Here is a 27231-nt window from a genome sequence, read left to right as displayed (position 1 = left end):
GTCACCAGTTGGTCTCCTGCACCCATTCCCCATGGACTGTGTTCAGATCATGAAGAACGGCAATAAGAGGAATGGTGTCTATACAGTCTATATTAACAATGACCGCTCCAAACCTATAGAAGCTTACTGCGACATGGACACTGATGGAGGCGGCTGGCTGGTAGGAATTTTTGATATGATATCAATAAAGAAGCTCACGGTGTGGAACTTTTGTCTAACAATGAGAGTGACTACATGAACACTGGCATGTGCGTGTCACTTATTTGCTCCTGGGTTGTATTATGGGAAGTGGATTCATTTCTTTTGGAGTCTGAATGGGCCATGGGACTAAAATGGTCTCACCTGATTCAGTTTAGATTTTTAGCTCCATGCCTGTTTGAAGCCGCAACGCTAAATCAAAGGAATCCCTAATAAAGGCTGATCAGTTTATTGGCTGGTCAATGCTGGCAACCTGTATTAGTCTCGCTTTGAATAACAAAGAAACAGTGGTGAACAAACTGACCCAATGCTGGTTATGTGTATAAAAATTTATTAGACTCCAAGACGTATTTTCTGCATCAAATCTGGAAATCCAGTATCGATTGGGCTCAGCTCCCTAATGATAGCACTAAATAGTTAGAACAAACCATTTGAAATGTTTGTGTAACACTTTGAGTGCTTTCCACTTTTAGGTGCTTCAGCGCCGTAACATTGGCAAGCTGGACTTTATGAAACGCTGGAGGCAGTACATTGCAGGTTTTGGCAACTTAACCGAGGAGTTCTGGATTGGTGAGCACTTCAGTGTTTTGGGAAAGAGGGCTTTTCTGCAGACAGGCATAAACATGCACATTTGAGCATTAGAGGAATGTCTAGTGTGTTCTTGAAATTCTCTGCTTGTGTTTTCCCTCAGGTCTCGATAAAATATACGAGCTTACCAACACTCCTACTCAGTATGAGCTGAGGTTTGATTTGGGTGTGGGCTCAGAGAGAGCGTATGCTGTATACGACAACTTTAAGATTGCACCAGTCAAGCAGAAGTTCAAGCTCACCATTGGCAAATACAGTGGGACAGCAGGTGACTCTTCCTCCTTAACTATAGGCAACATAAAAGGCTGAGGCTGTTCAGACAAATCAAACAGCCTTCAAGAATTATATTCTCTGTGGCACTTAAATGGAATGAGTTATAGCCAAAAGGGGATGGCGAAAATAGCAATGAAACAGACAGGGTCAGAAAATAGAAGGGTTTCAAGCGGGAGGCACCCCACCGGTCATGCTGTAGGATGCTGAGAAAGAAATGTACCCAACAGTAGGTGGGATATTTGTTTCAGAAACTTACATTCAGTCACTTATAGACAGTATCTATATAGGGATGAAAGCAAGGCTTAAGTGGGCTTTGAAGCCAGACAGACACAGACACACACAGCGAGAGCTATGCTGTGTCTACATATAACTCAGTGTGCTGAAACAACATGTGCTACAGAACTGAATCACCCTGAGTTTGGCATTATATTCAATTTCTTCCATCTTACGGTAATAACGGTGCAATCCTAATTTTCTCGATGATCCCCAGGTGATGCCATGACCTACCACCAAGGCCTCCCCTGGACTACCATTGATTCAGATAATGACATTGCCCTGACCAACTGTGCTCTGAGTCACCGTGGCGCCTGGTGGTACAAAAACTGCCACCTGGCCAACCTTAACGGCAAATGGGGTGAAACCAGGCACAGCATGGTAAGTGAATGAGACTGTAGCACCTCAGCAGCAGCAAACTCTGGTTTATTGGACTCAGTGTTGATTTTCTAGTTTTCTGGATAGCATACACAAAAACACACACACGCATATTTAAATCAACAGTATTGTGCAAATGTCTTGAGACTCATTTCTTTATATTTCTTTAATGAAAATGGGAAATATGTGCAGTGATTTATTGAAATGTGCAAACATTCATACATGCAGAAACAGCTAGTGCATTGCTAATGAGCTTGAAAATTAATATTTGATCTGAACACCTTTATTCAAGAAATCGTTTTTATCATTTCTTTAAGTAGCCTTCAGAAATAGTTTTCTGGGTGTTTTTGAAGATCATTCAACGCTCTTCTCTGGATGTTTCTTCCTTTTGTTCCATTCTATGTCAAGATGATCCAACACCGCTTCAGTAATGTTGATGTTCGGGCCAGATTCATCTCTCAGGGCCTGCATATATTCTTTGTTGGACTCATATTTCTTAAGGTCATGATTGAAGATACTGCTCATCTGCTGTACAAAATCTAGCACCTTTATCTTTTGTGCTCCATTTGTCCAGATGGGCAACATAAAATCTAAGCTCTGCATTAAGTCACACTTTTACTGTATGATCGTTATACCATACCGCTTCACCAGTTGGTGGAATCATAATAGACTTGTATTAACACTGTAATTACCCTAAGACCGTGACCAGTTAACAACATGGGTTTTCTGGACAAGTCCCATCAGTCCATCTCTACCATTACATTTTTATGTTTATGGCAAACATTACTGAAAGCTTGCCTCCTAAACAGTTTAGGAGTTTTACTATACTGAAGAAAACTTTTGGATTTCAAAAATCTTTTTTACTCTTTTTATTTATCAGTCCTCTTCAGTCTGAAAATATGTAATTTCATAGTTACTGTCCAGCTGTGACCCGCGATGCAGAGCAGGTTATCCATAAATCTGTATTAGTGTGCGAATAGGTGAATGCAGCTTTTGGTGTAAAAGTACTTTGAGCAGCCAAAACTATTGGAAAAGAGCTCTTTGAATGCAATCCATTTTCCATTTCCATTTTGAAGATCAGATGCATTTTTAGTTGCCTTTCTAACCATTTTTCACAGTATATATTACAACATTGTCTGTTAGGATTTAAAACAACACACAAGTACCGCAACTAACTGCTGTGAAGGAAAAACACATCCCTGTTATTTAGGATCTTTACTAAGCATCTTATATGGAAACAACAAGAACAAAAAGAAGCTAAAAAAAAAAAGCTTTCTGGGAGGCTGCTCCCTGGTCAGCAATCAAAGACAGCTTCACCCCAGCCCACTTCTACTTGTTTTGGATTGTTGAGGTGAAGCAGAAATGGCCAACATCCATCAGAAGTGATAAGAAAACACATTTCTCACACCAGCTATAAACCATAAGTGTTTTTACCAGGCTGCTCGGGTAACAACAACAGTTATTATGTCTAAGGAAGACTGATACCGAAGGAAATGCCAGGGGATTTCTCTGCTCTTGTCGAGATTTCATCCATAATATTGCCGTTGCAGATGTCTCCTGCAATGTTTGTCGGCAAAATGCAATAACAGTCAAAACAAGTTTGTACTCACATGAAATGAAGCAGCGGTAGGTATTTATTACTGCATGTCATTCCGCCTGCCTGTCATGCCACTTGCCTCTTTCGCGACTCGATCTCTCCGCTCGCTGTCTCCCCCTTTCATTACGACTCTCCTGTCTAAACATACGGCATTTTTCCTCTTCCCTACTTTGCCCCAATCAGCTTCTCTCTCAATCTGCTGTTTTTGCTGTCAGGGGGTGAACTGGGAACCGTGGAAGGGCCACCTGACATCCCTCGACTTCTCTGAGATGAAGATCCGACCTGTGGGAGCCCTGTCCAGCAGGAAGAGGCGATCGCTGGCGGCTAGGGAGAAAAGCAGAAACACAAAACTCCAAAAGAAATAGAAGAGCGCCTGTGACCACATCAGCCCCATCAGCCTGACATCACACAAGCTTTTGGTGTTTCTGTACATATGTACACATGCATGTTTTAATACTCTAGACTAGAATACCTACTGGTCTCCCTCTCTGTGTGTCTCAAATCTTGGACAATATGTACACCTTTTAGAAAAACGAATACCTTAATATCTGTTCATAGAAATTCAAAGATTTACTGTGACTGCAAGAAAGTGGCAAATGACAAACGTCCTTTGACTTTTTTTGACATTAATTGGTTTTGTTTATCACTCAAACTTGAACCTGTTTATATTGCTTGTGTTATATTTGCTTATTTCACATCCTCCAAAGAAATTGAGTGCATGGTAGAAAACAAAAATAGCTTGTCTGTTGTTGGGTTTTTTCGTGGATCAGATGTAGACTATTAGAGTTAGCACCCTGTTTATTGATTGTGAAGCCAGCTGGCTTCGTCGCATGAAACTGCCACTGTGCTTCTAACACTGTCACATCACATCAGTTTGTGTGGGACAAGGCCGTCAGTAACAACGGATGGCTGTCTAGAGACGCCAAAGTGCTCCTGCTTTACATTCAGATGACCGAGACAGCTAATATCCATCAATGTGACGTGCCTTTATCAAATGTCAATAGGAATGAAGTTTGTTTGCCCCATCCTCGGGAGCATAATGACCATACTCTAGTTTTTCAATCTGGAAAGCTGACAGAAGTTATTAATACGTCTTTGACTTTGACTTTACTTGATTACTTTTTTCTCTTTTTTTCTTCTTTTTTTACACATTTATATTACAAACTTGGTTTAGGTGACAAGGACTGAGCACATCAATCAACTTTTCTCCTAATCTGCCAGAAGTTATTTGATTTGCAGTCAGTGACTCTCACACATTACTTTCCCCTAAAAGTTATTGTGATTTTTTTTTAACTTCCAGCTAATCCTTAGGATCAGCTTTGAAGGTCAGAAATGAGGAAGTAAAAACCTGTTTATCCATATTTTATTTACTAATTGTATTCTCAAGCTGACATTATAGCTGCTCTTTCATATTAATGCAATCATTCAGGGAATAAAACTAAAACATTTTTTATATGTGAAAATCTTGTTTGTTTTTCTCATCTCAATATAGCGATGGCCTTATGGGATATAGGAAAGCAAGTAGTACTAAACCTTTTTTTGCTTTGCAGATTTTAATGAGTTGCTTTGAAAACTGAATATGTTACCGTGGAAAAGCCAGACAAAATGTTATAGTTATTCAGTATATTTGGGTGTTTCACTGCTGTAAGAAGATACATAGCAACCCCCCAAAAATCTGCAGCCACACTAGAAGCTACATTAAGTTTTATGCAGACATATTGAAGCAGTAAATGCTGATGCATGCTTCTTTAACTTTGTCTTATAGATTTGTCTACGTATATATGCATAGTAATGGACTTATTAGTTCTTTTCATTTTTATTTAATTATATTTTTGCCTGTTCATTGGACCTGAAGTGCTCCATTAAAGGACTTTCTGGAGACAAATCTTGTCTTCAGCTAATTTGTATTTTTTACAATAAATTATTCATGTTAATTTGGGGAAATACAGGCACCGAGCAACTGACTAGGTACACCCATTCAACTGTTTTTTAATATCTAATGAGCTAATCACACAGCCATTCAATGCATTTAACATGTTAATTCTGAAGTCGAGCATAAGAATAAGGAAGAAAAGGTTGATGTAGGTGACTCTGATCGTGGCATTGTTGTTGGTCCAAGATGAGCTGGTCTAAGTGTTCAGAAACTGCTAACCTAATGGGAGTTTCCCACACAACCACCTCTGGGGTTTATATGGAATGGTCTGAAAAAGCTTCACAGCATACCCATCTTCTGATAGTTCCTTTCAGCAGAGAAGCACACAATGTCACAAAGCTCAAATAACCTCAAACTGTTTTCTTGAATGTGAGAATTAGTTCACTTTACTCAAACGGCCTCCACAGTCAACAGATCTCAGTCTGACTGAGCACCTTTGGGAAGTTGTGGAGCAGGAGATTCACATCATGGATGTGCAACCAACAAATCTGCAGCAAATGTATGATGCATGTCATGTCAATATGGACCAAAATCTCTGAAAATTGCTTCCACCACCTTGAATCTGTGCCATGAAGAATTAGGACAGTTCTGAAAGCAATAGGAAGGCCAACCCTGCAGAGAATGGATGGATGGATGTTCAGTGCTTATCACTCACCTGTTTTCCTTGTATTGATGCTTAATTTTATCAATAAGACATAAATAAAACCTCTCAGTCAGACATGAATTTGCTACGGCGTGACTCTGACCTGTGAAACTCAGCTGTTCTTTCTTTGGTACCACACCACGCTTTCATCATACTGAGTTGAGCAACTACATTTGCAGGAACTGATGATTGTTTGCTGTCTGGTCTCAGAGCAGTTTCCCAATTCTCTATCTCATAATCTGCAGACAGAAGCAGCCACTGGCTCTCTGCGCAGGAGCTGTTTTTATCAAGCTGCTGAGGGTGTACGGAAAGGATATAAAAAGGTCATCACGCCATTTAAACACAAAAAGATACTGAAATAAGATATAATCTGTTCAAACAACAATGGAACACTTTTGGAATGAGTAAGTGAAAAATGTCTTGGGGTTTTTTCCCCCAAGTGTTTATTCATCAAAATCAAATAAGAGTTTGAGAAGGCTGCTGACAAAAATTTTGCCAGCAAATATTTCTAGAATAGCAATTCATATCAACTTTGAAATGAAAGGTCTCACAAAAGCTCATTGATGCGAGAGGCCTTTTCAGGCACAGTGATTGCAAATTACTTTAAGGAGATTGGTTCCTGCCATTGCTTTACGGGGCAAGTGGTTTGCTCAGTGCCAGGATAAACAGAGAGGAGAGAAAACACACTTTGCCCTGTTTGTCTCTCTCTTTCTGCCTCTCCCTTCTACGTTTGTGCATATATATAGTACAGTATAAGGTTGCTGACATACACATTTGTCTGAATTTTGACACTTATGCCTTGGGTTCAGTGTGATGTATTTTTTCCATGAGAGAACCTGGTACCGTGGTAACAAGTGGGTGTTTGTTTAAAGGGGTGGAGTGTGAGCAGTTCATGGAAAGAGAGAGAAACTGCAAAACAGAAGAAATTTGAAATTCAAGATAGCCACTGTCACACAGCACACGGGAACACTAACAATTTCCATTGACTCATTTCTGCAACACTGTGGATTCTTTCTTTTTCTTTCTTTCTTTCTTTCTCTTTCTTTCTTTCTCTTTCTTTCTTTCTTTCTTTCTTTCTTTCTTTCTTTCTTTCTTTCTTTCTTTCTAGGGAAACTGAATGTTTATTTAAAGCTCATTATCAACCAGGGATCTATAAACCCTCAGAGCCTTGATTGACTCTTTTTGAATCATTAAGCATTCTCTTACTAACAACCAAACCCTTGGTACTAGGCATGATGGATCCATGCTTTCATGTATGAACTATAGCACGAGTTTCCTGTTCTTAGCTGACACGAGTGGCGCCCATTATGGTCTCCTTCCATCTGCTCCAAGCTTTGACATGTTAAGCATTCAGTGATGCTCTTTTACATACCTTAGTTACAATAACTGTTTATTTAAGTTACTGTTGCCTTGCTATCTGCTCAAAGCAGTCTGGTCACTCTCCAGAAAGATTCAGAAAGCTACTTTCACTCAGCAACTTCTGCTCACTGGATATTTTGTCTTTTTTGGGCTATTCACCACCACCAACAATGCCAGATTAACATTATTTAAATAACCTTCTGTAGGCACCAGTCTATGAATGATTAAGTTCATGTTTGGTTTATGATTCAAAGATTAGTTACATAATTAATCATTTCAGGTTTAATACATTTGAACATTTAAGTTATGTTCACATAAGATAATGAAATGTCACTGTTTAGGATCTAAAAGAGGTGCCCATCACTTCAAGCATGTAAGTGCAATGGCAGCATGTGTGGTTTAGGAAGAGGAGGAGCTTGGACGTAGAGGTTAGGAGTCTTGTGGTTTTCTTACCGTGTACACATGTTGTTCTGGATAAATATCTTATTTTTTGGAATGTTCATGTTTATTTTAGTTTGTAATAAATAAAACAATCAAGTCATAATTCAACTAGAAGCATTTGTTTTGGAAACCGGGAACATTTTTGAACGTGGTCTATTGGAAGTGTCCCTACACCTTCCTTCCATAGTCTGATGCTCAATTTTGACCTTCATCAGGTTCTTCATGTTGACCGAGTGCATTGAGTTGCTTTCATGTGATTGGCTGATTAGACACGTGCTTTAAGTTGAACCTAACAAAGTGACCAGTGAGTGTATATCCTAATCTCTCAAGTGTTACCATTTACATTTATGACAAACTTCACATATTATTTGCACGAATGTGTTATGAGTTACATCCAAATACTCAGATGAAGTGCTCGCTTGAAATGCTAAAAACCTGTCATCACTGCAATTTTTGTGTTTCTTTTTGCCTTGGCAAAGTATACAGTTAGTTGTCAACAAAGTGGTTACACCTCCTGGCAGAATGTGCGGTGCCTTATTTCTTAATATATTTTCACATCTCTGTAAAAAAAAAAGTAGCAAGTTGTCAAAGATAGTACCCAACGATACCTCAGGCTTTAAAAGAGCATGTTTACATGTTGAGATTCAAGTTATGGTAATACTCTGACAACACCAAAAATCCGGATCCGTGAGACGTAACTAATCTGTACAAAGTGCACGTCTTTTGTCAAACACGAATTGCTCCTCGAGCCAAACAGATTATGTGCAGCAAAGATTTCTTAGCTACGGCTTTCAAATCAATGATGAAAATTATATGTTCACGAGGATCACTGCGGGCAGAAGTGCTTATTAATTGCTTTGCTTCAGCAGCTTTCCGTTTTCTTTGATTGCAGTTCATACCTAACTAAACAATGGTCCAGCTTTTAGTTGACTTTTTGCTGCAATTTGTCGCAGTAACGGTGGATGGTCCTGTTGTGTAATAGAAAACTTTGCAGTATGGAATCATTCACGGCAGGCGTCATATTCTATGTTTATTTTATCCTCACATTTCACAGTCCATCATACTTCCTGTGGTCTCTTCAAGCGCGGTGTGTTGACACGCTGCAAAAGCGATCAGCAACTTCGTTTTCATTGGCATGCATATGTGCTCCAAGTAAACGCATTGCTTGTATACACAGTGAATTTTTGTAAGCATATTGTCCTGGCAGCCACACTGAATGAAGACGCCTGTGCAAACGAAAACATAATGACTTCGTGTCAAAACCTAAAGGCTCCGTTAACTTCAATTTAAATTAGAAATAAAAAAATGAGATCCCACAAAGCTAGGAAAATACTTTATTTCTGTCCCTGTCATCTCCCATACTGTTTTTATATGCTTTATCATTGTCTCTCTATATATCACGATAAATTATGCATGCAGAGCAACCAACAAAACTCAGTCATGCACATAATTAAAACAAAAAGAATCACATCAGCACTTTTTTAACTGTGGAACAATGCAAACATGTCTTAAGTAAACAATGTCATGCATAATTAGACGGGCGGAAAAAAACAACAACATAGTGCGATCTTGCAGGAAGCTATCCACAAGGGTAGATCTGACGCTGAAACAGATGACAAATACTCTCACCTCCATTTCCTCTGATCTCAGAGAACTGAAGACAATATACACTATGTGTTATTTCCCCTCCCCCAACTCCTGCAGCTAATTTAAACAGTGCTTTGAAAATAAATTATCATCTGTTTAAAGTGACGGAGGTCAAGTCTCTGCCTAACAAGTGTTGAAGAAAAAGGCATGGATGTGTGGACATGAGCGGAAATAAAGTGTTATCAGACACTCGAGCTTAATATATATATATTTATAGTACAGAGACGTGAAAAAAAACAGCAAGCCATATTTGGAATATGTTACCCATGGCTGTCCTGTAAACAATTTAATCGGCAGGCAAATGAGCGGGAATGAATTTAAAATATGATTAGAGTGTGAAAAAGTTCAATAAAAACCATAAACATGTATTTTCTTTCTATATTTGCCACAGTGATAAAATTAATCTTTGGATCTTACTGCATGTGTGTCTTTACGCTAGTATTTAACGGGAAAACCATGGATTAACCTTTAATATGCTTTCAGTTTAAAGTACGACCCAAGGCAAATAACAGAAAACGAGACATAACTACTAAACCAGCGACCAAATTTTAAAAAAAAGCACGTAGTACCTCTAAAAGTCTCTTTTGGTCGACAAGAATAGATTACCACAGACCCGCCAATTTGTGAATTCCTGTTTCACAAGAACTGATTTGACTGATTACAATGTTAGTAATTATATCTTATCTTTGTCTTTGTATTATGAAAAGCTTACCATCTGTCATAACCAACCATAATCATATTTTTTTCTGCAGTGACTATTCTAACCTTACTGATAACTCAAAGCTCAGCTCTGTCAGTGAATACAGAGATGTCGATTTTTTGCTTGTTAGCATTAGCACCCTGTTAAATATAGAATTCCTGGTGTACCTTCATAACCAAGCAGGAAAGCAGTGCAATATACTAAACTGTAGAAAATACAAAAGAAACCTTAATACAACAACTGTGGCCATTCTGAAGCCTCTATCCATATTTACCATCATTTTGTGACCATTTGAAGCCTGAGGGTAAACTAACTTTTAAATGAGGGGACACTACATGCTCATATGTTCCACTGATGGTGACCAACATTAGAAAATACACATCATGTTGTATTAGATAAGACTTTAAATTAAATGAGACCATAAACTCAGTTTTAAGGCACTTTCTCACTGTCATCATTTTTTGGGATCTGGGAATCTGGAAGCCATATGCTAGTTTTTTACATACAGTCTGTGATAACTGCGCTCTTCTGCCTGCCGGGTCATTAAAATATGCTGAAAGAGAAAAGGGGAGATTTGAATATGTGAACTTGTTTTTATGAGGGGACCGTTCAAAATGAGACACAATGAAGCTGGAGCACAAAGAAAAATAATGTGGGCAACATGTTTGTTGTGTTTTTGATAGAACGGATGAGTATATACAGTCATGGTAAAAAGAAAGTACACCCTCTTTTAATTCTAAGGTTTTATATATCGGGACAGTGTGGGACACTCAGTTGATTACTTGATTAATTGATGACCAGCAAGTGTGGCCACATCTATGAAATCTGCATTTGTGTCAGTTTTACAGGTCTGAACCATACAGGTGATCTTATTAAAGCAATTGTTGCTGCCTGTGATTCTGGAAAGGGTTATAGGTCCATTTCCAGATTATCTGAAGTCCATTGTTCTACTGTGAGAAAGACTATTCAGTGGAAAACATTCAAGATAGTGTTCCCAGTGTGGATACCCCATCAAATTCACCCCAGACTGTGCCACACTAAGAGAAACAGCTAAAACTCCAAGAGCTACACCTCAGACTCAATTAGAAAAAAACTAAAAGTATGGCTTAATTTGGAGAGGTTGCTAGAAGAAAGCCTCTTCTCTCGATAAATAGCATGGCAGTCTACTACACTGCATCTGAATAAACCACAAGATTTCTATAAAATGTCCTTTGGACAGATGAGACCAAACCACACTTGGTGAAAACTGAAACAGCATATCACAACAATCATCTCGTGAACTGTAAAGCATTTGTGATGGTGATGATTTTGGTTTGTTTTGCAGCCACAGGACCTGCACACCTTGCAGTAACTGAACTCTGTAAACCAAAATATGTTGAAACTGGGTCATGCAACAAGAAAATTAACAGAAGAACAGAAGCAAATCTACAGGAAAATGGCTGAAAAAGGAAAGATGAGGTGTTGCACTGAGGCCAGGAAACCTCAGTGAACTGAAGCAACATTGTAAAGAAGAGTGGGACAAAAATCCTCAACAACAATGTGCGAAATTGAGAAAGTCACACGATTTCGACAACGACTACGTCAAGTTGTTGTTTTTCACACCTTGCTTCTGCATTTTTGTTAACTATATAACCAGATTATTTTTTATGATTTCCATTTATATAAAACCTTTAGCAGAACTTAAAGAGAACATACTTTCTTTATGTCGATACAATTCAATTTTTTGGTTTTTAAAGTGTTTCAGTTGTGGAGAAATATCTTTTAGCAAGTGCTGGGAACATTGACCGCATGGATTCTCTGTATCAAGTGAGCAGCATTAGAAATCTTCAGCAAAAGCCTCCTCGAGAGTCACCATTACAACAACCAGCTGCTTCTTTAACATGCATGTATATTTTTGAGATAGCTGCATTTCTAGATTGTCAGGTTATTGTTGGAAAATGGGGAATTCAGTTTTATTATAAATTCTTGATTGATGAAATTATCATGTTGCCTATCAACTGCTAGCAAATTAAGGAAATTAGCAGAACGCTAGCATCCCTGCATTTTGTCTAGACGCAAGTGTAAACAAATATATTTGCCTCTTAGCTTCTGTAGATCATTTGGCTAAATGATCACTCTGCACCATTTGTCTGTTATGAGCCACCGCTGTGTGGGCTAATCCATTTGGAACAGTACGTGACGGGATTGACCATTATGTGTATTGTGTGCTTGGACTGATTAAAGTTTACAGTGGAAAAATATCCGGAGTGGTCACTGACTCATACCACCTCATGAGACAGCTACAGCTTCATTAACTCCTTCATTAACTGAGCATATTGAGAACTCTGGAAGTCCTCACACCAACAGGGAGCATCACAGTAGCATCCATGCTGGACATACAGTTTACATTTTCACCCCGATTCCAGTCTCTAGAATCAGTGCTTATATTTGTTTATGGATCTTACTGAATGTGTGACTCATATTCTGGTATTTAAGGGGATATCCTTGGATTAAGCTTCAATATCCTTTCAGTTTAAAATACTGGAAGAGGTTAGCAAATGACAGAAAACAGGAAGTTACTACTCAACTTGTACCTCTAAAAGTCTCTTCTGGTCAACAAGAATAGGTTACCACATAAAAAAACCAAGTAACCTGTGAATTCTTGTTTCACAATTACTGATCACTACTTTAGTAATTACTGTCTTACCTTTGCACAGAGCCAGACAAGCTGTTTTCTCTTTGTCTTTGTAATAAGAAAAGCTAACCAGCTGCCGACAGCAGGTGTATATTTAGCATGCAGACATGAAGCTGAATCACGTACCTCTCACAGAGAAAGTAAAAGTAGTAAGAATAACTCTGAACAGGTCAAACTATTCCTTTAATTTTTTTCAGTCTTTAACATCATTTTACATTTTTATTTATGTTGTAAGAAGCCTGCCACAGTCAGCATTTAATAACCAGTAAAAACTGTAAATTTTACTTTGACAAACACAAACCACGATGACGTGTTCGGCAAAAAACCCCGAACATGGCAGTGTGTTTTCTTGTTAAACGTCTCACTCTTGCAATTATTAGTCATCATACGTTGCCTGTGTTTTGCAAGGCAAGCTTTCATATTAAACTCAACACGTATAGTTTCTCTCTGTGAACATAAAGCAGAAGAGACAAACCCAGATTTCCACATGGGGACATATCTGTCTGAGCCGTAATGAAATGAGTGGGGCCGGTTTTCCCAGCAGCACTTGAGCAAGAAGATCAACTTAGTGCCAAAATAAGCTAATGCATAAAGATGATGATACTGCTGAGACGTTTTTGCTTAATTGGGCCTTGAGATGTCGTACACTTTCAAAACAAGAAGCCTTCAGGCACAATCCACTAGAAGCCCAAAACGTTTGATTATTTCAGTTTCTTTTTACTGGAACTTTTGAAAAGTATGTGAATTTAATTAAGCTAAAACAAAAAAATACTTTGAATACTGTTCTAACCCGTTTCTAAAAACGTTGTATACACGTGAATAGTGAGGACTTGATCCAATTAATCAGCATTATGTTTGTATCTCAACAGAATGGCAATAAAATACTGCTGGCAAATAATGTTTACCAGCAGTATCCATGTAAGCACTCATCAAACTTTTTAAAGAAATCCACGTGAAATGGATTTTGCAGTTATAAGGCACAATCACAAGTGTAGGGGAAGCTCTCAGCATGACGAAATATGCAAAGATGTATGCTTAGACAGAGATTTGTTTGTTTTAATTAAACGCACTTTTGACAATCTGAAATTGTCCACATCCGTGCTAGGAAGTTAGCCAAAAGTGATTACAAACAAACTTAATGCCAGTTTGACCTCTTAAGCCCCAACGCCCCCAGATACGAGGGTAAAAGGCAGGAGATCGCATTTGGGGTTAGGCATTGGGGCTAAGTGTGTTGTTGGTCCTCCTTCCAAATTTTCTGTGTGATGACTTCAAAACAGAATATTAAAAGTGCATATGGATCTGCTCTAAACCAACTTACGCCACCTCTTTCAGTCATATTCATACGTTTTAGAGGAATAAATGTTCAAAATTTCCATAAATACATGGCTAGTCATCATTGCTAACACCTCCATTGGTATGAGTATCTAGTTTCTAGTTTCCGGTGTTGTTTGTTTGTCTTTTGGTGGGGAGGGTCTCACTTTATCTTTTACAAATTGTCTTTTATTTAATGCTTATTTGGCCCTGAATAGTGTAATTAAAAAAAACACAGAAAAAAGCCTGATGAAAGTGAAGTTCCACTCCTGTGACAATGCTGTAACATCTTCAACAAACGGGGGGAAAAATGTCGTAATGAAGAAAGTTTCTTTCTGTAGGCAGTGATTTCAGCTTTTTAGATTGTCAGTGCCTTTTGATTTAGAAATTGAGAGTCAATCACAGTCTGCATTGCAGCCTGAATGTGAGTAATGCAGCTTTCTGAGCACTGGCAGACCCTAAATTGGCTCTCTCTCCAAAATACACACGCAGTGAATTTCACATGGGAGCTCTAAGAACAAAGTGCTCTCAATAACACTGTGCTTCTCTTACACACACACACACACACACACACACTTGCAGTTATATATGTGCTTCTGTCTTCATATTTCTTCCTTTATGTACCAAACACTAAAAAAAATGCTCATAAAAATGCTGTAAACATTGTCATAAAACCACCGCACGACATCTTATGAATGAAAAGTGACAACGATATATACACTCTTTACATATTTCAACCACATCTGTGCCCGCTACTAGGTGAAGTTCATCCTTTTTGTTTGGTTATCAGCTCAGCAGAGTCCAAGAGCATCCACGGTTTATGCTTTTCGGGATGCTCCATCAGCTCCTTTCCATAAACTCGTCAGCAGTCTCAGGTCAAAGAAGGGATATTTACTCCATGGCCAGAGCGACCCGGTCGGGCGTCATCGGCCCCGGCTTGACCGAGATCCACAAGTCTTCGGTATTGGCAGAATTTTTTTTCTTCTTTGTTTCTGACCTTGAAGACGACACGGCGTCGCCGCAGCAACAACAACAGCAGCTGTTGGCATGACGACAGCAACAGCAGTGACAGCACACCACCACCGTTGTGAGGAGAACAAGCAGGGGAAGCGTCAGGAGGACCACCAGGCAGACTGTGTTATAGGCCCCCTGGTTGTGTTTTTCTGAAGCAAAGTGCCACAGTTCGTTGAAAAAATCCTGAATGCTGTCAGTTTTCCCATCCATGGCTTAGGATACCGGCGTGTAAGCCCTTTAAATGAGACTATCTCACTGTTGGAAAAGTTTTGCTAAATCCTTTAGAGAGTTGAAATAGTTGTGAGACAGCAAATGTGCATGTTAGGATGCTGGGGTACTAAAATGATAAAAAATATAATGTCCCTCTGAGCCCTTTGGGTGTTTGGATTAAGGTTAAAAAACTGCCCAAAATGAAATCGTTTCCCTGAGACTCTCGTCCATCCAACGAGGGCTGTGCTCTGTGTGTTAAATGAAAACACCAGAAGCAAACACCACTGATGCTTTCTGCTTTAAAGTGCTCCTTTGGAGAAGGCCAAAGCCCATTTAAACAAATCCACAAAACCAAGAGGTCACTTGGTTAGAGAAGGCTTTCAATATGAGGATTCTGATCTCGAGGAAAGCGGAAGTTTCTTTATCCAGGTCGACATTCCAGTAATTGTTTTCTCGAGTTTCCTCTTGTCCTCCTCCCCTTTAACTTTCAGTCTGACGAGCTGTAGAGAAGTGACTTAATGTGGATGTATCTGCAAAAAAAAAAAAAAAGAAGGTTAACATGAAAAGAAAATTTGGGTCCAGGCAGACAACCGGTCTCCCTCACTCTTTCCCTGCCTCCCAATCTATCTTTCTGCCTCTGTCTTTAACATCTCTACTCCTGCACCCCACCCCCCATCTTGTCAATGTCAGCTTCGGATTTTTTTCAGCTTTCCCTTCATTAATATTGCAGAGGGGCATTCATGATTCAGGGCAACTCTCTCTCTCTAAGAGTCCCACTGAGGAAGACAGCGGCGAACAGAGAGAGAGAGTAAGAAGGAGTGGAAGAAATGGAGGGAGATTGTGTCTGAGGGAAGGTGAGACCGAGACAGAGGTAACCAATCTTCCTAAGAATCCCGCTGAGATGGAGAACGTGACAGTGTCAGAAAAAAAAAAAGAAGCGAAGTGGGAGAAAGGTAGGCCAGAGAAAGATCTGCTATAGGAGGCTCATGAATATACAGGTCTCATGGATCCCAAAGCAGGAGATGGATGGAATGTGGCCTAAGTATTCCTAAATGTCTGAATTTAACAATTTTATGCTGGCCTCAAATAAAACCACCGCCAAATAGGAATCCTTGATGTAAGGAACTTCAATTGTCAGTCCTACATGGAAATAAAAGTCATATTGTTCCTTACTCTGAGACTAAAAAGCTATTTGATTAAGCCTGAAGCCTTGAGGCAACATTTTTATTTAAATGCTGTTAAACATCTATAGTTTTTCAGACACCATTTGACTCAAGTACGCTCCACAGAGTCTCTGTAGCTTTCGGCTACAGGGCTTCTTTGTATTCTGTTCGCAGGAAGGAAAAAGATTTTCATCTCACATTCGGTTGCTTCGTATGCAGAGAAAGAGAGATGAAGATGCACCTGCAAGTGGAGAGCAAATAGGCACGGCTTCCACCGTGCGTTGTGCCTCATGTGTGAAATTAGTTTACCCACAGACAGCCCGCTAACTTCCCTCCTGTTCATTTGCTCAACAGGAAGCTAAGCACTTAAAGCTAAGTAGCACCTGAAATGTTTAAGTGAGAGATCAGAAAGAGCAATCCCATTTCAGAAAATAGAAGTGATCCAAACCACCGCATGAGAAACTGTGCTTCATTTCTTTTTGGGTTATTAGAGACTCTTCGTGTTAGTTTGTGCAGTTTTGGTTTGTTCATAAAAAAAATAGAAGCAAATGAGGTCACCGGCAAATTTAAGAAAAAACTAATCTAGATTTTGCTGAAGTGGGGAAATTTGGGTCGACTAATGAAGTAAAATGCACACAGTGCACAGACTGACAGTGATTTTAATGCCGCTCAGTGCTCCTCTGATGAGAAGAAAAACAAGGGCAGCGTGCGTCGTTATCTCGTTCTGCTGCGATGGTTTAATAACTCCACCAAATATTCATCTCCATATAGCAGCAGCACATAAAAGCTGTGCACAGGATTGTGCCTTATTTCAAAAATGTGCACCACGTTTGGAACAAAGGCTGCCTGCAGGCGACATGGAAACCCGTGCATATTCCTGAGAGCGATGGCGTCGCTGCCACATCTTTCCTGATTATTGGCTGCAGGTACATGTTGTTGTGATGAGCTTGGCTGAGCTGCAGCACCTCTGTGCACACTCTGATCATCCCGCCATTATGAAAACTCTGCCACCGCGGCGAGCCAGAGCCGCTGAGCAATAAGTTTGTCGGAGAGGGACAGAGATCGGGAGTGAAGCACGGAGGTGTGATCTAGCCGGTAGAAAAGAAGTGACTCACAATGAATCAGTAGGAAAGTCATTAAATAGAATGGACAAGTCACTGAGTGTTATGATAATTATAGCCTCTGGCCAGGAACAAAGAGCCCACTTTGAGATGCGTTTATACACGGGTGAACTATAGTTGAAACACTAGCAGAAGAAATACAATGCTTTATGATCTACGTGTCATTTCATCAACGTGCTAAGGGAATTAATCCAGTAAGAGAAGTAACAACAAACTGATTGCCACTGTTGTTTCGTTCTCAGCAGGCCGTTTCTGTGCAGTACTGTGAGATGACCGGTACTTGTTCCTAACTTAATGGCTATTTTAAATAGATTGTAGCTTTATTTTTACTAAAAATAAATTAAAATGAGTCTCACTCATGACAACATTCTTTCAGAGACTCACCGGCTGTTTCACTTTCTCATGACTTTGTCTTCTTCTTGAGGCATTCGTACACAGGAAAAGGCCCTTTCTGGGCCACACAAAGCCAGGAAGGGGCTGAGAAAAAATGTTATGATTGCACACAGTTAGCCCCTGCTGCTTTTTTAAGGAACACGCGTGACCTAAAAGACAAAGTTGCGACAGAAGGCATGGCAGGAATCTTTAATGACTTGCCCCGAGCACCGAGTCAGAGCAGTTCGCTCATCAGTCAGCATTAATTCACAGCGCTAGGGTGTGTTTGTTTTGACCTGAGTCAAGAACCAGTAAACAGCTAAACCTCTAGATTTTTTTTTCTGCAGAAAACATGATCTGTGTTTGATCTCAAAGTGCAGCTGTTTTGCTGTCGTAGCAACAGGCCCGCAGATATGCTTGACAGTGAACAAAAGCAAGTGCACAAGCCCATTACATGTCAGATGTGTCAGCTCAGTCCTAACTGGAATGAAATGAGCAAAGTGGAGGTCACACTGCCAGTAAGAAAAGGGAGGGGGCAGCCAGATGAAGCTAGTAAACATCATCAGTAAGTTAGTCAGCCCTTTAAAACTAAAGTGAGGGACAAAGTGAAAGTTCTTAGAAACAGACGTTTGAGTGGGATGGTTTGTTTTAAGGAGACGAGAGTGTATTACAGACGCTTTTGGCTGAAATCTAATCTAACCCCAGCCAAAACCAAGCTTCTTTTTTTTTTGGATGAAGAATGAAGATTGTCCCAAAAGCAGCAATTTTACCTGAGTTTAATCAAACAACAAGAAACATCAGCAAATACCAACTTAAGCCACAGCAGTATCAAAGTATTCAGTGGCAGTTAAGATCTCATTGAAAGCAGAACCTTACCCCGCAGGCACTTGTGAAGTAGCAGGTCAGGTCTCGCGTCTTGTCTAATCCAGTTAGCTGCTCTAACTTCTGTTGGTTCTGTTTTGGCATCTGGCTTCAGCTCTGGTCTGGTCCCCCTCACTCTGACATCGTCACTTTCTGTTCCTGTTTCCCTCGCTACCCTTGTTTCATCCTCCTCCTTTTCCTCCTCCTCCTCCTCCTCTCTGTGTAAGTGTGTGTTTTGGTCACAGCGTCACTGCACCCTGCCCACTTTGTATAAGAATGGGCCCTCTGTCTGTGCTTACATGTTTCCTACACACTGTGCTCAAGAGTTGTGGTTGCTTTACTTTACCCTCACTAAATGACGTCAGGCAGAAAGATGGAAAGTCAGATAAATGAAGTTAAAAAGTCTGATATGAAGTCACAGGAATGCCGTATTAAAAGCTGAATCCCTCCACAATAAGGCCTCCATGCATGCACTCATCTGAAAACCTTGCAACTACAGCGGAAGTTGCACGCAAGGTTGAAACATTTTGCATAATAGCACTAAATGACTGCTTGAACAAACACCGCTCCACCCATCTGTGGGCCCCGAAACAGGAATAAAAAGGGGGAACAAAAACTGCGCGAGCCTACGTTTGTGTGTGCTGTAAATACAGTGACAGAGGTATGAGCAAGACAAGAAAGATATGAAAGAAGGAGGTCATGTGAAGTGCACACACACACACACACACACACACACACAGAAACCCACTTTTTATGCCTGTGGCATTGTGGTCGATGCCCTTTCAGTTCAGTCAAGCAAAACACGATTTTTATTCAAGTAAGAATCAAGAAAAAAAAAAGGGTTCAGCTGACATTAAAGAAAACTCTGTTCACTATTCTGATCAGAGGGTTGTTTTACTTTGACATGCAAACTGTAGGTCCTGTGCATTCATATATTATATGATGTGTGCTTATATACATGCAAAATATATAAGCACACATTATATAAGGAGAATTAGTTCAAAGAGTGTCTAATGTGTGCAGAGCCTGGTCATGAACAGAAAGGAAAGGAACTTAACTTTTACCACCCTCTTAAGAAGCAGTAGTTGTGGAAGAAATCAAAAAGTTAAATATATAGATAGCTAGATGCAAAAGATGTCTGTGTCCTTTATCTGAAACATGATGAGACCAGATGAGTCGCCGCTCTTTTATTCACTGCTCATGGTGTATGTAGATGGGACGATTTCATCTGATAATCTGCTTCTTTTTTTTAAAATCATGCCTCCTGACAGGTTTCAGACTGCCTGAAGAAGGAAGTGGGCTCTTTTGTAGCTATGAGACATGGTTACGTGAAAACCTATGAGACAAGCCTCACCGTGTCTGCAGGTTTGCCTGAGCCATTTCAGACAAATAGCAACCAGGCATTCACACACACACACACACACACACACACACACACACACACACACACACACACACACACACACACACACACACACACACACACACATACCACCACAGAGGGTGCCGTCTGATTGCCAGGGCATGCAGTGCTGCACAGTGAGACTCTATCCCGGCTGCTGTTGAGGCAATACAGTGTCCAGTCACCTCGAGCAAGCGTTGATTAATGACCTGAGTGCAGCAGCACTTCTCTTGATGGAAATCCTTCTTTACAGTAGTTTGTATGAAAATGATTTCTCTGTGTATTCCATTTGCTGCTTTTGATTGCTGCTTCAAACACCTGCGCGCAGGAGCCGCCTTTTCTTTTGCTTAGATCTACTCTTTTGCACAGGCACACTTTTAAACCTGCAGGGTTGTATTAACCTAGATTTTATGTGTGCTGTTGGATCTGCTTCTCAACCTTGAGACGACACAAGAAACAATCTGAAAGGTGTCGGATGTAACAATTTGCCTTTTCAAATAATGGAAAAAAACAGCAGGTTTCAGTATCAGAAAAAATAAGAGGCAGATATTGTAGAAATATGTTTTCAGGGATTTTTTATTTTTTATTTTATAAAGATATATATATGATTTATATGCATTTCCCTGACAGACTGTGTTTTGTTCTTATAAACCTCAGTCTCTATTATCTCTTTCCTTCACTCCTTCATTCTGTGGACACCTTATGTTTAGCCTATACTGCAGTGACCCTCATATACGTCCCATTTCCTCTATGGAAATCTTACTCTCCATTTATACTACCTCGACCCTGTGCTATAAAGGGTGCAGCTCCCATCTGGTTTATAGAAACTGCTCGCAGCGGAGCTCACCTCAGAGAAAAAGGTTCCAACAATATATCTCTTTATCCTACTCAGGTCTGTAGCTGAACAAATTGCGGGAAAGACCACTGAGCTCATGTCGGATCACTGGTCATACAATCATGATGGCAAAAAAAGTGACTTTGACATTACCAGCAGCATTAAGTAAAGCCTCACAGAATCAGTGGACTGTGCAAAAGGGCATTACGAATCACCATGACCTGCTGGTTCTGCCAGCATACACTGAAACATGAGTATGAACCCTATCCAGTGCACTGTGAGAGTTTCTGAATGGGAGTGCTAATGAAAACTGGCTAAAGGGTTGCTGTAGACGAATCTGACAAATGTCCAGAAATAGCCTGCTAATAAATCCAGTGTCCCCGGAGGAAAACCTGAGCTATAATCCAGTCCTGTAAAATGTCTAAGGCCAACTCTGTGACAACGGGCAGAGAGCAAGACAGAGAAAGAAATGATTTTGTCTATATAAGGAATTGCCTCTTGCTCTCAGAGAAAGTCATCTTTCAATAGCAATCGGTTGGCATTATAAACTTTGGGCTTTTTTTATGAGAGCACATAAATGCAAAAATCTAGCTATGATGTCAGTGTGCTATTTTAACATCTATTTATGTAATAATCTAAGCATAGTTCTCATGTGACACAAGCTCTACTTTGGGAATAAATATGTTAAACATGTCTTTCTTGGCTTGTGAAGAAGAAATGTCCTGCCTGTTCTGCTGCATAAATAAATACAGAGTAATGCTGTCAGCTTGCAGTGAAGGAAGTGTTTTTCCAGAGCACTTAATTATAATCAGCGGGGACTTTCTAAGTTCCTCTTTCTTGGCCTAGGATTTCCAAATACAGAAGAAACAGCGTGACACACTGTGGGAAAATAAAGTCACTCGTGTTGGACAACAGCTTACAAATACCTTAAGTGTAAATGACGAATACAAACCGCAGAAGAAGACCAGGCATTCTTTCCTATTTTTATGCAGAAATCTCTGGCACCCCTCATTTCTTTATGTTTTGCTTCCAAGGAGTCAGACATTTTTGTATTTTTTTTAAACTGGTCTGAAGTAATAGTTCTCCAGGCTTTCTGAAGGTCTTTCAAAGTTTTTCTCTCAACGTTTGTGGCTTTCAGTCTCATTTTTAGTCCAGCCATCATACCTGAATCATAGGAATGTTTTTTGAAAAAAAATATCAGTCACTGTCAGTCATGGATTGGCCTCCCAGAGACCAAACCCCAACATTACTGAAGCTATGTGCAATCATATAGACAGAAAATGGAACAAAGATTACTGAAGACCACTAAAGGAGCATAAGAAACCTTAAGAGAGCTCAAAGAGAGTTCAGTATAAGGGTGGTCATACTGAATATTGACTTTGATGTTTCTTAAAACTGCACATTTTTTCTGTTTTCTAAGCAAAATCCTAAGAACTAAGGCCGCTCAAGACATTACTGCACAGTTTGCAGTGCCCATTTAAGGCGACATAACATTTACTGTCTTTATCTCTTCCAGACAGACTTAACTTCTTTTTGACAAATAGAAAAGCTTGATGGACAGTCTTGAGACAAAAACAAGCTGTGTGGCAACAATATGTGGTCATAAGATAACAAAGAAACATAAATACACTTCCTTTCTTTTTTTAAATGCATACGTGTGTTTGGTTTGTCGGGTTTGTCTGTTTGCTTCAAAGGAAAGAACCTGTGTAGTGTTTCACAACTGTTTAGTGTAAGTGAAAATGATAATAGAGTGCCTGAAGCACATGTTTAATTTCTAACATGTAGTCAAAGAAACATTTTGACACAGTAAACAAATCCAATCAGAAAATGTTGAACCTGCACTTTTATTTAAATTATTATTAAAACTCAAAAGCACTTAACTGTTCAACCCCAGTTTATATCAGTGTGATGGTAATTGAATGTTTTTCTTGCATTAATCCCCCCCGCTGGGTCAAATTTTCTCGTCTTGTTATCACCATTGATCAACTATTCAGACTTAAATCTAAATCACTCAGAGGCCATTATGTAAGTAAGGCAGATATGCTGGTATGGTAAATATGACTTAACATCTTCTGTTGTTGTTGATGGCTAATCAGCTTGTGCTTGTGTTTACCCAGCGGGGTATAAAACAATACGATTTAGCCTTGAGGCAGTCTATGGAAAGTTCTCAGTAAAGTCCTTAACTTGGGTGATGATCACTTTGATTGTGCTCGTGCTTCATTCTGAGTAACTGAAAGTTGGATGGTGATCATATTTTGTTTTAGGGAGATTTTATTTCCAAGCATTCCTGGCATCCCGTGTTTGTTCCTAAGTCTTTACTTTAAAAAAAAAAAGTAAAACTGACAGCCTTACTGAAATGCCATTACAGCATAATTACCATTTGCTACACATAGTGAGAGGTGTAGCGATCTCACGCCCTCATAAATGCACAGACAAAAACATACGTTTTCCCACCATTTTCCGCAAGAATCACTAAAAAAAAATCTCTATCCAAAGTCTACTCAGTGTAGAATTGCTTTCCCTCTAGGTGATGTGACGAAGTACAGAACATACTCTCTACTGCGCTTGTCCCTCGGGTCACTGTAGCCCTGAGAGACACTTTCACATGTCTCAGCTCTCATATCTGAATGGCTCCCGAGGACTTCTGTGTAGTTCAAATGATGAAGGGGGCATTAAGGATCCCCTCTGGCACACTACAAAATCAAAATCCATTTCCTACTTGGCCTTAAATCATGGAAAGAAAATGGCAAAGCATGTCTTTGCAGGAAAGAAAGGCAAGGGGGGGGGGGGGGGGGGGGTAACTGACGTACTCTGAGTACAAAAAGTAAACAAATACGAACAGTAGCAAAATATGGGTTAATCAAGTGTGGCTCCCCATGTGGGTAATGCGTTATTTTTGTGTATGTGCACACACATGTTAGCAATTCATTAGCTGGTGTATCCATATGCTGGTGACACTGCTGTTGTAGCTGAATAAGGTGGAGCTAATCCATCCAGTTGGTCATAAACTATCTGTAACGGGTCACCAGCTGATATACACTAAATAGTGAGATACTCTGTAAGCATTTTTTCTTCACTTTTTATCTTTTAATAGATTTAATAGGAAATTAGCCTTGGAGGAAACGGCTTTTTATAAAGCAGGTCACAAGCCAAGTATTTTTAGCAAAACACCTTTGGTCTTCAGTTTAGGCTATAAATTTTAAATGTTACACCTTAATCTTGCAAAAACAAGCAACAGGAAATGGAAAGTCTCACTGTCCTCCATGTAATGTTTGGATACCCACACCCCCACATCCAATGTATCTTGTTTAGCTGATTTCAAGTCAACTATGACAGATTTCTTTACTATTTTTTCACATAAAACAGTAATATAGAAAGTAACAGAACACAAAACCCATCACAGAACTCTGGACACCTTGGAGTACTTAGTAATACACCCTCTGGCAAATATCACAGCTTGTAAAGGCTTTTTGTAGCATGTAAGAGTCTTTCACTTCTTGTTTGTTGGCTTTTTGACCATTTGTCCTTATAAAAGGCTCCGCCCAAGGTCTTTTAGCAGTGCATAAAAGACCTTGGGCAGTCTTTTATGCACTGCTATTCTAAGGTTGCTTCACAGACTTTTGATGATGTTTTGGTCTGAGCCACAGACTTTGAGACCCTGGCAAAACCTTCAGCTGTCATAGCTCAGCCTTGCATATGTTGAGCGTATTATCTGTGTCATATATATATATATATATATATATATATATATACATATATATATTTCTTTTCCTTGCTTTATTTAGTTCTTTGTATTTCTAATCTTGTTATCTTAATCTTCTGTTCTCAGTAATTACTGTGGCTTTCAGGCTGTTTTTAGTGACTTCCCTTTTGTGTTTCATTCCAGTGTAAAATATGTGCCTCACCTTCAGTGTTCCTCTTTGTCAAGTTTATCTTGTTTCCCCATTTACTCACCTTGATTCATGTTTTATTTTGTAAGTGCTTTTAGCTTTTGGATCTTGTCTAGTTTCACTTCCTATCCCTGCCTTCACTCATTCCTTGATTGTCTTCAGTTGTGTTTAGTTGTTTCCTCTTCCCTCATTACCTTTTGTATATATTGCCTCAGTCTCTCAGTCATCAAATCACTGGCTAAGCGCTTCAGAAGCCCCGGGATTTTCGGACTTGGATTTGTGCTTTGTGATTCTCTGGGCTAAGAGCATTAAAACTTCCTTAAAGTCTCCTGAGTCCACGCAGAGGTTCATAATGACAGCCAACCTGTTTTTCTTGGTAGGCACCATTCTCTTTTTATCTACAGCTTTCCCCCCTTTTTTTCTCTGATAGATGCCGTAATACTTGTTATAGAACTTTCAGGGATTGGATTGAACCCATTATTTCCTCTCCAACTTCACTTGAGAATGGCTGCAGCACAAGCCCAAAGCATGATCGATCACCCCGTGCTTGACAATTCATCTTCACTCATTCTCTTATTCACAGTAATGGGCTTTCACACCTTACTGCAGCTATGTGAAAGTTGGGCTCTGATATGCAATCAGGACCACAAACTGGTATAATATCTTGAGTATAGGGTATGTTTACTTTGGTGTTCTGCCTGGGTCAAAGTGAGTTCATTAAGACTGCATAAGAACTAAGCGGGAACAAAAAAGTCACACTGTAAATTAGTTCAGTGTCCTGCTTCTGAAACTCCAAAATGGTAGTTTAAAAACAAAACATAAAGCTTTAATATCAACAATATGAGTGACCATGCTTTACATGAATTTGCATGCAGCTATGTTTTCTCTGCAGATAAATACTACTCTACAAACCTTTCCAAAAATTCAATCTGTCTGTGGGAGTACGATAAAGGCTTACACAAGCTCATCTGATATGGCTGTCAGGGGTACGCTGAAAAGGACTAGAGACCACTAATTTAAATTATATATCAAATACAACAACCTCATAGGAAAGGAGGGGAGGCAGGGGGAGGATGGTAACAGTCCTTAATAGAATGAATGAAATCAAAACTAGAACAAAGAAAGTGCGTGCTTTATCCTTAAAGAATCATTTGTTTTAAAAAAAAATCATTTTCTCTTGTTTTACTCTTTTCTTAAATCTTCTCCGGGAGCTCAGCTGTCAGTTCTAATGTTTTACCCGGAATAACCGCACCATAAGAATCACGTCAACTCATATCTACTTTTGCAGGTCAGCCATGTCCAGAGGGATGATGGTTAAAGCTTAGCTTAGCAGCTGCAGACAGTAAATGCTTTGGACTAAATTTTAAAGATGAAAAAGTGCCAGTCATATCTGGTCAATCACTACAGGAAAAAAAAATAGTCTTATGAAAAAGTACTCAGGCGTCAAACCTTCAATTAATGCATTCATTAATTAGCTGCAAGTGTCCAAGTGTGCTGAAAGCCCTAATGAGGGTTAGACAGTCCTCTTGAATAATAGGAGCTTTTCCCATTTTCATTTTTTTGTATTTTCCAATTTAAAAAAACTGGAGCATCACACACAAAAGCTAATGGAAAAACGTATGAGACTGTGACCAGCACAGCCAGATCTTACCTCACATTCAACTTGCTGAGGCTGCACAGACCAGTCTTCATGCCTTCCACTGCACTTGTGATGTATGTGAGGCCCTACTCATGCTCCCCCATCCCAACTCATGGAGCGCCAATAAAAGCATGATGAAAATCAAGCTGTTCACCAGCCGCATGCCCAATTAAGCCCCAGTGTTTACAATGCTATCACAGAGAGAGTCTAACTGGGAGAGCTGGATTGCACCTCCTTCTTATTCAGATGCCTGCCAGGGCCTGTTAGCTGTATGAGTTCAGTGAGATGTAAAGAGACTCCAGGAGCGCACGGGAGACTCGGGATGCCTCACAACGCCGCTTTTCATCAGCTTCAAGCCATCTGCATTCAATCCTGTGGAGAGATGTGGAGACATTACTGGATGGATGGGACGAGAATAAGATGAGTGAGGGCAGAAAATGCATGAGGAGGGAGGAAGAAGATGATGGCTCACACGAAGAAATGCAAATCTGCCGTTCCTTTCACCAAACACTGAAGTCATGTAGCAGCATTTTTTGTTTTTTATGAAATTTGTGGCTTGTTGTTTAAACTTAACCTTTTCAGTAAAAGGAAAACTCGAACTTCTATGTCTCAAAGGGAATTTTCTATGTAGTAACTGATTGTATCTTTTCATTATTATTTCTTTTTTCAGACAGCAATATCATATGATATATCTTTGGTTCTGAATTGC

The 27231-nt window shown here is 39.7% G+C and overlaps 1 protein-coding gene and 1 non-coding gene across 6 annotated transcripts in view; one reads left to right on the top strand and one right to left on the bottom strand.

The window, feature by feature from the left end:
* Positions 1-4770, top strand: part of tnn (tenascin N) — a 46720-nt gene extending 41950 nt beyond the window's left edge. For all 5 annotated transcript variants that reach the window (XM_026150243.2, XM_026150242.2, XM_026150241.2 and 2 more), the window contains 5 exons: positions 9-160; positions 672-768; positions 890-1054; positions 1550-1713; positions 3523-4770. In XM_026150243.2, coding sequence (XP_026006028.2) covers positions 9-160; positions 672-768; positions 890-1054; positions 1550-1713; positions 3523-3672 — 728 coding nt within the window. In that variant the 3' untranslated portion in view covers positions 3673-4770. The remainder of the gene's footprint in view (positions 1-8; positions 161-671; positions 769-889; positions 1055-1549; positions 1714-3522) is intronic.
* A 9834-nt stretch (positions 4771-14604) lies between these two features.
* On the bottom strand, positions 14605-18913 carry LOC113011222 (uncharacterized). The gene is made up of 2 exons (XR_013903489.1): positions 18772-18913; positions 14605-15769 (listed from the first exon to the last, which is right to left on the bottom strand). It is a non-coding gene; the product is annotated as an uncharacterized LOC113011222 (transcript).
* Between the last annotated feature and the right edge of the window lie 8318 nt (positions 18914-27231).

The sequence above is a fragment of the Astatotilapia calliptera genome, chromosome 18 (assembly GCF_964374335.1).
Source record: "Astatotilapia calliptera chromosome 18, fAstCal68.1, whole genome shotgun sequence".
In the NCBI taxonomy this organism is placed as follows: domain Eukaryota; kingdom Metazoa; phylum Chordata; class Actinopteri; order Cichliformes; family Cichlidae; genus Astatotilapia; species Astatotilapia calliptera.
This window is presented reverse-complemented; position numbering and strand designations above follow the sequence as displayed.